This window comes from Coccinella septempunctata, chromosome 7 (assembly GCF_907165205.1).
Source record: "Coccinella septempunctata chromosome 7, icCocSept1.1, whole genome shotgun sequence".
NCBI classification, from domain to species: Eukaryota; Metazoa; Arthropoda; class Insecta; order Coleoptera; family Coccinellidae; genus Coccinella; species Coccinella septempunctata.
Window position 1 is genome coordinate 12,799,100 of NC_058195.1, and position 16,256 is coordinate 12,815,355.

At 35.1% G+C, this 16,256-nt stretch overlaps 1 protein-coding gene across 2 annotated transcripts in view; it reads left to right on the forward strand.

Moving 5' to 3' along the window:
* LOC123317292 overlaps positions 1-16,256 on the forward strand; it is an 82,331-nt gene that overhangs the window by 41,132 nt on the left and 24,943 nt on the right. For both annotated transcript variants that reach the window (XM_044903742.1, XM_044903743.1), the window contains exon 4: positions 3,497-3,721. In XM_044903742.1, the coding sequence (XP_044759677.1) occupies positions 3,497-3,721 (225 nt within the window). The remainder of the gene's footprint in view (positions 1-3,496; positions 3,722-16,256) is intronic.

A 16,256-nucleotide genomic window follows, 5' to 3' on the forward strand; every position in this document is an offset into this window, starting at 1 on the left:
TTTGGATTTTGCGAAAGAGCATATCCATTGGGAAGAGGCCGATTGGGAAAGAGTTCTCTTCACAGATGAGTCTAGATTCTGCCTCTACCATTGTGATCGACGTTCCCTTGTATACAGACGTCCATATGAAAGAAATGCTCAGTACAATTTCCTGAATACTAGGTACTGGTTTCGGGGGAGGATCGATTATGGTATGGGGTGGAATATCTTTGACTTCTCGCACAGACCTAGTGGTCATTGATAATGGAGCTATGAATGCTGATAAGTATATAAGGAACATTCTTGAAGAGCATGTAGTGCCATTTGCCCCATACATTGGTGAAAATTTCATTTTTATGGGCGATAATGCCAGTCCCCATCGTGCGAGAATCGTTCAGAAGTACCTTGAAGAGGTTGAAGTCTCTCGAATGGAATGGCCAGCAAGAAGTCCAGATCTCAATCCGATTGAGCAGGTTTGGGACAACCTCAATAGAAGGCTGAGATGTTCAGAAAATCATCCAGCTACTCTTAATGACTTAGGAATCCAACTCGGAGAAATCTGGGAAGGATTAGATCAGAACTTTTTAAAATCACTCATTTTGAGTATGAACCGTCGTTGCCGAGCTGTAATTAACGCTAGGGGTGAAAATACCAAGTATCAAATCACTTATCAGCATTTCAGTATTTTGAAAATTGTTCATTTCTCTTCTTTCACATAAGATTCGGTGAAATCCTGAATTTTTCTTCCATTTAATGTGTCTTGTTTCGTTTAAAACCTTCCCGAGAGAACATGAAAAATAAGTTATAAAGTCAATGTAGAGTTAACTTTCATTAAAATTGAGATTTTCAGAATGTGCGTTAATTTTTTTGCGCAGTGTAGTTCATTCGAAAGCACAAACTTTTTTTTGAAAAAGGCCAACATCAAGGCCTAATACTTGAGTAGGAAATGGAAGTACTGATACTAATCCCATTTAGCGACAGATTTAAGGGAACGATTTGTTAAGGCGATAGTACTAAATTATGAAAGACCTAAATCGAATATGACAACTGCCGTTAAGTACTGCTAGCTTACTTCTTCCTTTCCTGCTCAGGTAAATAGAAGTTGATACTTGCGTGGTTTCATCAAGACAGTTGGTTAGTAGGGAGTGGTCTAATGATAACGCTAAATTCAGCTGACGAAGAACTGGCTCCTTTTTTCAACCTGGGGAAGGTCAGTTGGACACATAACATGTTAGAGAGTAGTGAATAATGTTATTTACAGTCGTGTTATCTTCTTGTTTGAGGAAACTTTGTGACACCTAAAATAAACTGGGATAAAAATCATATAGGCTATGGGAAATCTTTGTGAATCAAACAACTTAAGCATGTGGTAAACTCAACTCTAATCCAAAGAATAAATTTTGGTGGATGAAACTGATACTTTCGTAAAACGTTCATCACAATTTCTTTTAATTGAATATCATATCCCAGCTACTTCATTTCTTGAATTAATTAATATTTCGTCAAATGAATACAGTCCAAGTCTATGTCAGAACTGGGAAATACAGAAAAAATTGGAAATACAAATTTATATCGATGAAAAATGTTATTTTCGATGAACTATGATCCACATGATATTTTAGTACCTACTACATTAAAAAGCTCCTTTTCTGAGCAACTGAATCCTGGAAATATCATATCAGGTTCCTCAAAGTAAGCTATTATAAGATATACAGGGTGAGTCTTTGACCCGTGCAAATATTTTAACAGTTGATTCTTGAGGTCAAAAGAAACACTTTTTTCCTTTGCCATTTTTCCCGAATCGGCTCGGTTTAAAAGATACAGGCTGTCGAAAAACCATAAAAAAATTTTATTTTTAGTTCTATCTCACGAACGGTTTTATCGAATGAAATGAATTTCGGAATATAGTTTTTCATTTATCTGATGAATCTTTTTCGAACATAAGATACCATTCATGGTTCACTTTTTCTCATTATGACTATTACGTACCATAAAAATACCAAAAATTCAACTCTTGAAATTAAGATGGACGCTATCTAATGAAACATTTTGTGAAATAAAAGTATTCTTCACATTTTCTCGTACAATGCGCCGTTTTCGAGTAATTTGATGTTCAAAAATCCAAAAGTATGTGTGAAATTTGAAAAACTGGGTACTTTGGCTGAATACAACTCTGTTCAAAAGATCTACAGATGTGTAGTGTCACAGGCTTAACTATAGTTACTCTGAAGGTAATTTTGTTTTTCCAGCCCATTATGAAAAATTAAAAAGGCTTCATCTTTTTGTCCGGGGCAAATCGGAAAAAATGGTATAGAAAAAATTGTTTCTTTTGACCTCAAGAATCTATTGTTAAAATATTTGTACGAGTCAAAGACTCGTTCTGTATAGGTGACTATAAAGCCAAATGGTTTTCGAATCCCCTCATAGTAAAATAATATTTGTTGCAAGACAATCTTCTTGTTCAGACCATACAATATCGAACGAAGTATCTGCAGAAGTTTCATGGTGAATGAATATTTTTTTAATTAATCAGAAATCACTACTGAACAATGAATTTGCCATCGAGAGTGCCTTTCTGTTCGTCATGCTCGAATAGTTTTGAATTCGTAATCGAATTATTTTTATCTTACGGCGTTTTAATTAAAAATGCAGCTGTCAACGTGGAACATTTAAGGATTGAATTATCGAGGAACTGAGGAATTCCGTGTTATTATAAGTTTGAAACTGTTCTCGGTGGGGATTAAGAGATTGAAGGTGTAAGTCCCACCTGAAATAATAAACCGAGAGTTTTTAGCGATCAGTATCATTCTTTACTATTTACGATAGGAAAGTTGTAGTTGGTGTGAAACCACATATTCTCAGATTTGCCTTAAACCAAATTTACAATTATTCCTAAACATACTGCCAAAAAATCTAGCCACCAAATATTTGACTTATTTTCGAAAGTTTCTATCTCTTGAACCACTGACATGATCTTGATATTGATGATTTCTTTGTGAACTTTTAGGTCAACTCAGGCTGTGTTGATGTGTGAATGACGTGAATGTGCAGATATTGCATTTTTCTGTAGGATGCAGCAACTTCAACAAGGATTGCCTACTACCTCACATTATTATTTCTTTTGTCAAAAATGCATTCTTAAGATTACTGCATATTTTAGTTAGAAATATGTCCTACTCATTTCACACACAAATGCATCTTCGAATAGAAATTTCAACAACTGACACAAATGTTCCTGAAAGAATCATCTAAATCAAATGAGTTTCCCATTTTGGACTTTGTTTCCCAGTTTTTGTGGGGGTCATTGCATATCTCACTAATTCTTCGTCAAACCAAAGTATGAAATGGTCTACCATCTTCTAAGAATAAAAAAAACATTTGGGCTTTCACTCCTACATATTAATGTCCTAGTTTGTAAGTTCTATGAAGAAGGTACATATTCTCATTTTACCTTGGCTTATCCATTGCACTGACTGGGTATAGTTGTGTAAATTACATAAATTATTATTTTTTTCAGGGAAAGGAGAGATCTTAGTGACCTACTCAGAATTCCTGGAACGAAATGGTGCGGCAAGGGTTACTCAGCAGAAAAGTACACTCGTTTGGGAATGTTCAGCAGGACCGACAAGTGCTGTAGGAAACACGACACAACGTGTCCTTTCTGGATAGGTGGATTTTCAACTAAGTATGGGCTGTATAATTGGAGAATAAACACTATTATGCATTGTGGTTGTGATGAACGGTAAGTCTATCTAGATTTGTTGGTGATCACAATGACTAAACAGTACCTCAAAAAATTCACAACTTCGGTATTTACTGTATTAAAGAAAACTGCTCATAAAGGACAATGTTTATTTCAAATTACGCAACTTTTCATGTGTACTTGAGGTCTTTATCATACACTTCCTACGAGGGTAGTTTTGAATGCTAATTCTCAGTATAATATCATAATGTGCACTAGCTTGAGGAGAGTTAATGTTCGTTATCTTCTTTGGCTAAAGTTTGAATACGTTACATCAGTTGTAGATTTCAAAAATATTAACACGAAGATGAAATGATTATGATGCAGTGGTTGGGAATGGGTATCTCCCGAAGGAATTAACAGATAATTACAAGAATGTTAAATTCTTCAACAAAAATCATCTTGCATCAATGTGAGTAAAAGGAATTAAAGGAAGTTTCAATTCAAGATGAACTTTATCGTTGAACAAAAATTTCACATGAATAAACAAAACAGGACAACTGGCACGTATTTGTGGCTGTTCAGCTTAATACATTGATATAATAATAATAATAAAGTATTTATTGGTACCTTAAGACATTTACAATGTATAGGACAAGTAAAATGATAAATAGAAAAATCAATTTTCGAGAACTTATTCTACGATGACATTCATCGAAAATCCTCTAGTAAACTTTTTGCATAACATGAAATTCTCAAATGCCACCACTTTTTTGGGTCTTCCAATAGAAAGAAATTCTTTGTCATCCTCTTCATTCACAATCTTTCTGATTGTGGAAATATTCAGCTGAAATTCAAGTCATTTAGATTCAGATGAAACATTATATAAATTATCTTATATTGACATATGTTCGCTACCGTCTGACGTATTGTGGATTTCAGAATATCAGGGTATAACTATTTGAATGAGCGGACCTGAATTCTAAATAGCACTTCCTGAAACCATCTCTCTTTTTCAATCATTTTCGGCATATTCGTAATAAAAATTGATATTAGTTGTGGCAACGGCGTTATGATATTAACGACATTTCATGAGTGCCAACCTTACTCCATTCTAGTTATAAAAACTTGAGAAAATGATTTCATGGCCAACCGACTGCTAAAATAAAAGTGAATGGAGTATATATTATCTGAAATAAAAGTCAAATCTTAAACTATTCAGTAGCTGACACTTCAATCTTGCACGATCCTTTAAAAGGTTATTTTGGTGTCTAGATACTAGTTTTCAACTACATCAGAGCCGTATTTTCACTTATATTGGGAAGATAAATCTTTCGGTGAAAGGCTGGTTATGATTTTGAACAGTCTCCAGAAGCTACTGACTTAGTTAATTTTTTGTGGATTTCCGATGAATCACCAATTCAGGGGAACAAGGTCTACAAAATACAATTAAAAAAGATCACTTTCGACTGATGACAATATTTCTTTAATCCTGATCTTTATTACATTTTCACAATTAATTTCTTCAAAAATAGGAAGCATTTCGTAAATTATTCACAGCACAAATAATTTACAATTCTAAAGCCAAATCAAAATTTCTTCCGAAATATGTCATATTTGCATTTCTAACAAAACCATATATCCGAATCCTTATCCCCAACATAAATCTTGTCACGTTGAGACCTATCTTCCGTAATATACCTGCTGTCGGATACTTTATTGTCATTCTCGAATTACAGCCCTTATCTTCACCATCGTACTTGTAAGGTATTTTAATTTAATTTCTAGCAATCAACCATATGACTTAGGTAACATAAAACTGAAATGTTATGTTGTGTAATGGGGCTCCCTAATTTTTCCCTATCAGTTGGATAGCTTTGAAGATTATTCGTTGTTATGAAGCCTTTTGGGATGTAATCGAAACCTACCAGATTGAGTGGCTGATAGAATCATCGGCCTGCGAGGAGTACATGAATTATAAATTAAATTAAACTGTCTATATAGAGAAGCGACAAAGTGGTAGTAAATCTGAACTTACTCATCGTCATCAATTAATTTTAAAATTCATTAATTTGAAATAATGAACATTTCAAATCAAGCGCAGTGAAATTCATGACACCCTTGAAATTTTCGATGCTACCTTCTTCAAGATAGATGTGAACAGTGTGCCAGTTAACATCTAGCAATATACGCATTCAAAATAATGATACGCCATTATTATTCTATAATTTTTCTCTTTTTACTTTCGTGAATATTCTCTTGACTACTTCAGGCAGAAGGGTTAATGTTTCAAAAAAATTAAATATAGCGATTTTTCCCTATGCTACTTCTTCCCTCACTATAATATGTATACTCCATTCACTTTCATTTTAGCATTCGGTTGGCCATGGAAATTTGACACATTTCACTCTGTATAATACGAAAATGTGGGGTTATGAAGCTTGTCAAAACATTTTTGGGTTTTAAATCAACGCTATGTTGCCCGTTCAACGTAAAAGTTTCTGTTGTTACGTATTTTATCACAATGTCGAATCTCTTCAGAAAATATGTGACGAACATAATTGAAGTTATACAAACTTATTTAAGGCATACCAAATCCAGTTATTTGCATGGAAAATACAAGAGATCTGTATAATATCATATTATGCACTAGCTTGAGGAGAGTTAATGTTCATTATCTTCTTTGGCTAAAGTTTGAATACGTTACATCAGTTGTAGATTTCAAAAATATTAACCCGAAGATGATATGCATAAGATGCAGTGGTTGGGAATGGGTATCTCCCGAAGGAATCAACAGATAATTACAAGAATATTAAATTCTTCAACAAAAATCATCTTGCATCAATGTGAGTAAAAGGAATTAAAGGAAGTTTCAAGTCAAGATGAACTTCATCTTTGAACAAAAATTTGACATGCATAAACAATTAACAGGACAACTGGCGCGTATTTGTGGCTGTTCATCTTGATACATTGATATAATAATAATAATTAGGTATTTATTGGTACCTTAAGACATTCACAATGTATAGGACAAGTCAAATGAAAAATAGAAAAATCAATTTTCGGGAACTTATTCTACGATGACATTAATCGAAAATCCTGTAGTAAACTTTTCGCATTAATTCACTCAAACATAAAATTCTCAAATGCCACCACTTTTTTGGGTCTCCCAATAGAAGGAAATTCTTTGTCATACTCTTCATTCACAATATTTCTGATTGTGGAAATATTCAGCTGAAATATAAGTCGTTTAGATTCAGATGAAACATTATATAAATTGTCTTACATTACTTCTGCGAAGTTTGCATGTACCAGAACTGGAATATAAAAGGGTGGTTTGGGGAGATTAGAAAAAAATTTATATTTTTTGGCAATTTAATGCCTTACATCTGAAATATGACGCTACTATGGGTCCATGTTTATGTAAATAAAAAATTAAATTATCTACCAGAAATATCCAATTTAGAAGAAGAAAGAGACACATAAACTCTAATGCTAGTGAACATAATCAATACTGGTCAATAGTCCTGCATCGAATGGTTTTTCTTCTTAAGATTCAGCACAGTGTGGTTTGGGAGATATTAGAAAAAAAATTATTTTTTTTTAATTGAATGCCTTATATTTTATATATGACGCCTTTGTGGATTCATGTTTCTGTTAATAAAAATACAAGAAGTACAACAAGAAAGAGACGCATAAACTCAATGATCGACCAACTCAGTTTCTAGAGAACATCATCAACACTGGTCAATAGTATTACGTTTGTGCTGCATTCCCTAATCGAATGGTTTTTCGTCTTAAGATTCGGCACAGTTCACAACTACACTGCGCAAAAAAATTAACGCACATTTTGGAAATCTCAAATTTATTCTACAACTGAAGGTGTAATGATAATTATTTGATAATTATTTTTATCAGAATTATGCATGCATATGTTATCCACTTTCAACGGTTTTCTTCAATACAAATGTTTTTTCCTAGCAGGAATAAAAAAATATGATATTATCAGATTTTGAATGTAGGTATTGGCTCCATTCTAAAATCAGTTGTTCTCGATCAATTCTAGTGATCAATAGTTTTTCTTTCGTTTGATTTTCTACACTCGATCGCTATGCAACGCGAAACACGCAATTTGACCCAAGAGGAATGTGCCCAAGCGGTAGTTGTGCGAGAAGAAGGGTGGACATACACATTGCAGAAAGTTTTGGAGTTTCCCATAAAATTGTGTCCAGAATGTTGCAGCGATTCAGGGAGACAGGTATAAATGTCCGAAGACCAGGACAAGGTAGACCACGGGTAACAACTGCCATTCAAGAACGTTACTTGAGGGTTTCTTCGTTGAGACAACGGTTTGCAACCGCTCGCCTCCTTCAAATTCAGCTTGAGCAAACTCATGACGTGCAAATTAGCACTCAGACAATAAGAAATCGCCTCAGAGAATATGATCTAAGGCCTCGTGTCGAGGCAAGAGGCCCAGCTCTTACCCCAGCCCATCGGAGGGCGCGTTTGGATTTTGCGAGAGAGCATATCCATTGGGAACAGGCCCATTGGGAAAGAGTTCTTCACAGAACAGACCCAGTCTTGACTTACTTTATGGAGTTCTCTTCACAGATGAGTCTAGATTTTGCCTCTACCATTGTGATCGACGTTCCCTTGTATACAGACGTCCACATGAAAGAAGTGCAATTTCCTGAATACTACTGGTTTCGGAGGAGGATCGATTATGGTATGGGGTGGAATATCTTTGACTGCTCGCACAGACCTAGTAGTCGTTGATAATGGAGCTATGAATGCTGATAAGTATATAAGGAACATTCTTGAAGAACATATAGTGCCATTTGCCCCATACATTGGTGAAAATTTCATTTTTATGGACGATAATGCCAGACCCCATCGTGCGCGCATCGTTGAGGAGTACCTTGAAGAGGTTGAAGTCTCTCGAATGGAATGGCCAGCAAGAAGTCCAGATCTCAATCCGATTGATCAGGTTTGGGACAACCTCAATAGAAGGCTGAGAAGTTCAGAAAATCATCCAGCTACTCTTAATGACTTAGGAATCCAACTCGGAGAAATCTGGGAAGGATTAGATCAGAACATTTTAAGATCACTCATTTTGAGTATGAACCGTCGTTGCCGAGCTGCAATTAACGCAAGGGGTGGAAATACCAAGTATTAAATCACTTATCAGCATTTCAGTATTTCGAAAAATGTTCATTTCTCTTCTGTCACATAAGATTCGGTGAAATCCTGAATTTTTCTTCTATTTAATGTGTCTTGTTTCGTTCAAAACCTTCCCGAGAGAACATAAAAAATAAGTTATAAAGTCAATGTAGAGTTAACTTTCATTAAAATTGAGATTTTCAGAATGTGCGTTAATTTTTTTGCGCAGTGTATTTGGAGTATTGTAAGATAGTTATTCTAATTACTGCTACTCAAAATGAACAAAAAAATGATCTGAAATTTCTAGGTTTACCGAACAAAAAGATGGCCAATCAAATAATGTATTTCTAAATTAGTGTTGGAGAAAAAGTTGTTTTCAAGATTTTATGTACACGTCGAAAATTTACTTTTTTAAAAACGAATTTCCATTGAATGAAGATCCTGTCCATTGTTATTCCGGATTTCTTTATCTCCTTCAGTTTTCTTCATATTGTTCTTGGAGGAATACCATCTCATTGTTGCTCCCATGTGCCTAATTAGTGACCGCATCGTTTAGATGTCCCTCCGATACTCTAATCGGCCCTTTCATCGAAAAATTTCCAATGCAAAACAGCCTCGGTCGCCATTGCTCTTCACGTCATCCCCTAACTAACATAAATAATCCGACATCACCTGTCCCGCCTCTATTGATGGAGTCGGTTTCAACCAAAGCCGGAGGATGAATAAATTTGTTCTCCACCAAGAGGACCTCCTGTTGTTCGACAAATACGGGGTTGACAATGGACTTGAAAAGGTAACTAAGTGACGAAGGGACATGGATTTCATAAAATTTCGTAGGGAGTTTATTTAACGATCGACGGACGAAGGTTTCTATTATTCTTTCCTGGAAATGGACAACGGAATGGGCATCATCTCCGTCGAGTGGACCTGGGGGTTGCTTTTTTTGTTGGGAAGTGTGCAGTTATTTTATTCGGTTGGAATGCCACCCTATGGAAGATTTTAAGATTTAGAGGGAAATATAAGCACGTGGCACATGAATTGATGAACAGAACCAGAACAGCTCAACTCATTGTTAAATACAGGGTGGTCCAGATCGTAACCAAGAAATTTTAACCACGTATTCTACATCAAAAATAAGCACCTAGTGTGTCATATAAACATATGTCGAGAAATGTTTCCTCTCCTAGATACGGGGTGTTGAAATTATAGGAAAAAAAAAAGATTTTTATTAATAACTTTCACACTGCTCGAAATATTTTTATGAAATTTGAGACATAGGTTTTGAGCGTCAAGGAGCACTTTTTGCATAATATCATTTCTTTTCTATTCTACCAGTGGCGTCCGTACTGCAGCGAGACTGAATATTTTCAGATAAAAAAATGATACGCCACTGGTTTTTCCGACAATAAAAATTATTATTTAAATCCTTATGTAATTTGGAGCAAATTCGGTCTCTTGAGTTTTTGCTGTACGAGGCAGGGTTTTCGGTTAAAAAATAAAACACATTCTCATGCATGAAGAAATCGCCAAAATTTGATATAGCGAAAATAGCCTTATTATTATTATGTACCTACCATATCAAATTTTGGCGATTTCTTCATGAATGAGAATGTGTTTTATTTTTTTAACCGGAAACGGTGCCTCGTACAGCAAAAACTCAAGAGACCGAATTTGTTCCATATTAAATAAGAATTTAAATAGTAATTTTTATTGTCGGAAAAACCAGTGGCGTATCATTTTTTTATCTGAAAATATTCAGTCTCGCTGCAGTACGGACGCCACTGGTAGAATAAAAAAGAAATGATATTATGCAAAAAGTGCTCCTTGACGCTCAAAACCTATGTCACAAATTTCATAAAAATATTTCAAGCAGTGTGACAGTTATTAATAAAAAACATTTTTTTTCTATAATTTTAACACCCCGTATCTCGGAGAGGAAACATTTCTCGACATATGTTTATATGACAAACTAGGTCTTATTTTTGATGTAGAATACGTGGTTAAAATTTCTTGGTTACGATCTGGACCACCCTGTATATTTCCACAAATTGAAGGATATTTAATTTTCGAAGTTGTATACAAAACCAATAAACAGAATGTTACAAACATTCAGCTTAATCGAATGCCCAAACTGGATTGGGATTACCAATGCGAGAAAAAGAATCGTATAGAACTGTTAACAGGCTAATTGAGCTATAAAAGGTTTCATGTCTTCAATTTTAATCGTAACAAGCTATCAGATTCACAATTTTAATGATTATTTATACCTGATAACTGAATAATTGCTGTCTCGTTGATTAATTGGTACAAACATACGTATAATTAATCTTTCTTCTACATTGATTCTCGTTATTTTCATACGATCGAGGCAGAGGTATTAAAACGAATTTATTGAATTCATATACATTAACTAGCAAGAAATACATTCTCGTTTCAGAAAGCTATAATTTTCATACTACAAATTGAATTTTTATGAGGCATCTCTGGCTAAGGCTCAGATCCGTGAACATTGATTAAATAGAGGAGTTCTTTAAATTTATACAGGGTGTTTCCAAATATGGGGCTTTTGTTTGACAGAAGGTAGGAGTTATTAAAATAAGCCATTTCACAAAAAAATTTTTTTTACTTTTCTTTGGTCTTTGACTCATACAAATATGTTAACAGTAGATTCTTGAGGTCAAAAGAAACACTTTTTTCTTTTACCATTTCTTCCGAATCCGCCCGGTTTGAAAAATACGAGCTGTTGAAAAATCATAAAAATTTTTATTTTTAGTTCTATCTCACAAACAGTTTTATAGAATGAAATCAATTTCGGAATATAATTTTTCATTTATTTGATTAATCTTTTCCGAATACGAGATAGCACCATCGACAGTTTTCTAATGACCATTATGTACCATCAAAATACCAAAAATTCAAAGAACTCAACCTTTGAAACTAAGTTGGACGCTATCTAATGAATATTTGAACGTTTTTTAAAATAAAAGTATATCTCATATTTTCTCCTACAATGCGACCTTTTGAGTAATGATCAAAAATTAATAAAGTATATGTGAAACTTGAAAGATTCACAGATGTGTGGTGTCACAGATTTAGTTTGTTATTCTGAAGGTAATGGTTTTTCCAATAGTGGCACAGCTCATTATGAAAATTTAAAATAGCTATATCTTTTTATCAGTGCCGAATAGGAAAAATGGTATAGGAAAAAATGGTATAGGAAAAAATGGTATAGGAAAAAATGGTATAGGAAAAAAGTGTTTCTTTCGACCTCAAGAATCTACTGTTAAACTATGTGTACGAGTCAGAGGCTCACCCTGTATAAAAAATCAAAGATGTCTGAGCTACAACCCGTACAATTAAATTTCAAGTAAGGGACTGTGGAAAGTGACACCTACATCGGAAAAACGAAACAAAACATAAACATATGGCTGGACAATTAATGATCCAGTACATCCGAGTCTATCTGATTAGTTGCATCAGGTCATCTGAAAAAATTGTTGTAGATATCGTGCAATTTAGGGTGAAAAACATTGAGATAGTTTATTGAAATTGCTTATGTTGTCAAAGTGCTATTATTGTTACCCTATTTCATCCTAGTTTTACAACGATTGTTGGAGGGTTCGACCAAGAAGAAGATTGTGATGACCATGGGAAAAAACTTGTGAATAATTCAGAAGGATTTTGTTGCTGAGATTCTGAATTAATATTCTATTTTTTTACACTTGGTCCTAAGTATTTTTCTGTCAGTTGGTATTGAAATAAGCCATTCATAAAATAGTTTGTTAGGTACTGAATAATGAGGAAAATTCAGCAATCCTGAGTTTCCATTTTCATTTCCACGTAAAAATCGAACGGAACAATATCCTAAACGAAACCATATGGTTGAGTCAGTCATCACGATATAAGTTTTGTATTTTTCCCATTGCTTTGCGATGATTCTATTTCAGTAATCATTTAGTGGTTTTTAGTGGAACGCTTTATTTTGACCAGTTCAACCTTCTGTTTAAAAAAGCATCACCTTCAAATACACCCTGTATAATAGAATATCTCCTCGGGATTTTTTTTTATTGTGGAGGTGGATTTATAAAGCAAATGTAATGATAACATAATCTGAATAAAACAAATAAAGAAGCAAATAAATAAATATAAGAATTGATATAAAACAAAATGATAAAGATATGTACGTCATGATTGTGAGACCAGTAATAACTAATGGGACAACTATTTGGCATGCCTTGGCAAGTCAGAACAGAACGAGAAAAACCATCGATAGAATAAAAAGGCTATTTTGAATCACTGCAGCTAAGACAACGTGCCTAGCAAGGGCATTACAGATCTCATACCTCTTCATATCTTGTGATAGATTAGCTTATGCGGCTATCTTAAGAATATACAAGGTACGGGTTATAGTAACATTAAAAATTACTAGCTTGGACATTCATTACGATTGTAAGTAGGAAGGAAGAATAGGAAAGAGAACCCATACCCCAAATCCTAAATAAATACCAGGTTGTCACAGGATTATTAGGAATAAATTCAGAACCCCAAAATCTTATGGAGTAATGCCTGAAAAAGCTCCGTTGAAGAGTTAAATTGCTTCAAAGATGACGAGCACCTAATTGGAATGGGTCTAGCAAAAACTGACGAGTGCGGATTCTGTGTGGGAGATTCCAGATCACCTGGTGGCACCTGGTAATTCCTTTGTGTTCGACTCCCTGCTTTCTAAAGCCACAGTCGAAGTCTGAGATTTGAACGCTAGGTGTGGAAGACTCGAAACCTCTTAAATATTCATTGTTTCACGGTCGGTCGAAATAATTTTAAACGCCCAGACGTTTATAACTTTGCCTAAATAATCGCAGCATCTTCTTTCGCATGTTCGGCGTCCGAAAGGCAACGAATTATTACAGTGTTTTTTTAAATGGAGCCCATAAAATAACAATTCATTAGTGGTACCGCTCCGCGAAGATTGAACACGATATTTTTCGGGTCAATTTCCGATACATGATACGAATTAAATTGATGGCCTGGCCGGGACGGTTGATGCGAGATGAGAAATTATGCATATTTTGCGGAAGAGTGATGATCAAGTCATCATCGGTTTGATGTGGTTGAATGGTGGGAAGTTATGAAATTTCTAGGAATCACAAAATCCATGAAGTCAATGCTCGGCCAAACAGTCTTAACTTCAACTTGGCGCCCAACGTGTGGCTGTAACTCTGCAAAGTTGGCCGAAAAGCATCGATCATGGTTCACCAATCCCAGGAAATTCTGTAGCTCCTTTTGAGTCTAGGGTGTTATCTTATATACAAAAAAGAGTTTCAGGAGAAAGGAGAAGGAATGAAACAAAATAATCCCGAGGAATGGAACCCTCCAAAATGTTTCTTGGGAACTTTAACACTGCGAGGTCTAAGAAGTATCTGGATCTTAGCAAGAATGCTACACCTCCTTACTGGATTCTTTACAGGGCAATCTAGCGCAAACTGACGAGTGAAGATTCTTCTGGGAGGAGGACAAAACTCCAGTTCTTTTAGGGACAGAATGCTTCAGCTCTGCTAGCTAACGCAAAAAATCCTTTGGACTAGAAATTTGAAGAAGCATGGAGATAAACTCCATGAAACCACCACAGGTAATGAAGTTCAGTAGAACGCTGGAACTGTGCGGTGAGCTATTGAAGACATAGCTTCTAGACTGATGGAGGACACAATGGATATTAAGGTTGCAGTGTAACGTAACGCCCTTTGAAATCTGAAATCTCACTTTCATCATATTAGTTGGGGAGCCGACGATGCTAAATCGGGATTTACTCGAGCGACGTGGAGACCTAGTGGATTTTGAAGATTGGATGGTAGAAAGAAAAAAAGGTTCTATGATGTATGCACTTTCAGGTGGAGAAAGCGTCTGCAGGTTTTCAAATATGTGAAAAAAATCGTCAGGTGTACATACTCGAGTGTGTCAGATTAAGATACTGTAAATGCTTTACGTGTCTCCGATAATATTCATGTCAATCTAACAGTTTGCGTCGTGGGGCTGGCTGTACGGAAGAGTTAAGAATGATAAAAAAATTTTGTTAGGTTTTTAGAGGATATGTTAATTGGGCCCAAAAGAAGCTACTTTTCAAGAGACTATAACAATTCGAACGTGACACAAGGTCACAGTGGTCCTTTGAAAATGCAAAAAAATCGTTACTTGTACATACTCGAGCGTGCCAGATTTTCATACAGATGGTTGATCTTGGCGTTGCAGACGTGTTGACCCATTAATTTGACACTAATCAGGGAGGGTTTTCTTAGTCCGACAGTTTGAAGATGGATAACCAGGCATTTTTTGGGATATTTCCCTTCCTGTACCTCTAATCGTTTTTGTGTTCATTATGAAAGTTGTTGATTATAAAATTCTATACAACTTTTGTCTGAAGCCATTTCACATTCTCTTAACTGTTCGAGGGCAATAAGTTCGAGGAGCTTAGCCACACATGCGCCTAGGTCAATGTAAAAACCCAGTCTAATGTATACATTCATCGCCATATATGTCAAAAACGTTCAAAAGTAGAAAAAATTGCTCTGAACAAAAATTGTAGAAGATGTTATGCTCTACAACTCTCATAATCAATGCGAAAAGAATTTGAAGCCCTGGAGATTAGATAATTCAAAAACACTGATTATTGTGACCTTTATGGCCAATTTGTATTGTTTCAGCTTGCTGAAACTCTCAGATTATATTTTTTCCGTAATTCTTGAATCATTACCTTACCAAAACAAGAAAAAAGTCACCGTGCTTGAGATTGTACACGTGACGTTTATTTTTTGGCAAGTCTGGCGGCCCCCACACATTTTCGTCACGCTTAAACTATCGAATTAAGACAATATACAAGGTGTCTGTAAACAAATTCGAAGGACTAAGGGAAATGATTCCTCGATGAAAATAAGCAGGGGTAGTTCCTATAAATTTTTTTTTCGAAATCGACCTCCCTTCCGAGAAACAGCCTTTGGTAGGCGATGACTAGTTAACAGTTTTTAATTTTTTTTACTGATTCTAAAAAACACTGAATCATAAAACTATACATAATATAAAGCACTAAGTACATGTTACTCACACAATTTTTTTAGATCCTATAACCTTATTATTAGGGTTTGAAAATAACAACCCCCTTCGAAAAATTTTTTTCGTGGGATAGATTTTCGAAAAATAAAATTCTCTTATGGTTTCCCAATCAATTCTGGGGAAAAAACTCCCTTGCAAAATTTCGATACAGTCGATAGGTACTTTTCTCGGAATAAATAAAAACTTACAAGCAATTCTGATCACTGTTCATTCCATTTCATCTTATAAGTGTTCCATAGAATGACTTCCTCCCGTTAAAATACATGCATCAAGTCTCTGCCTCATAGACCTTCGTATATAGTACGAGATCCCGCTGCAGAATTACTACGTTCAT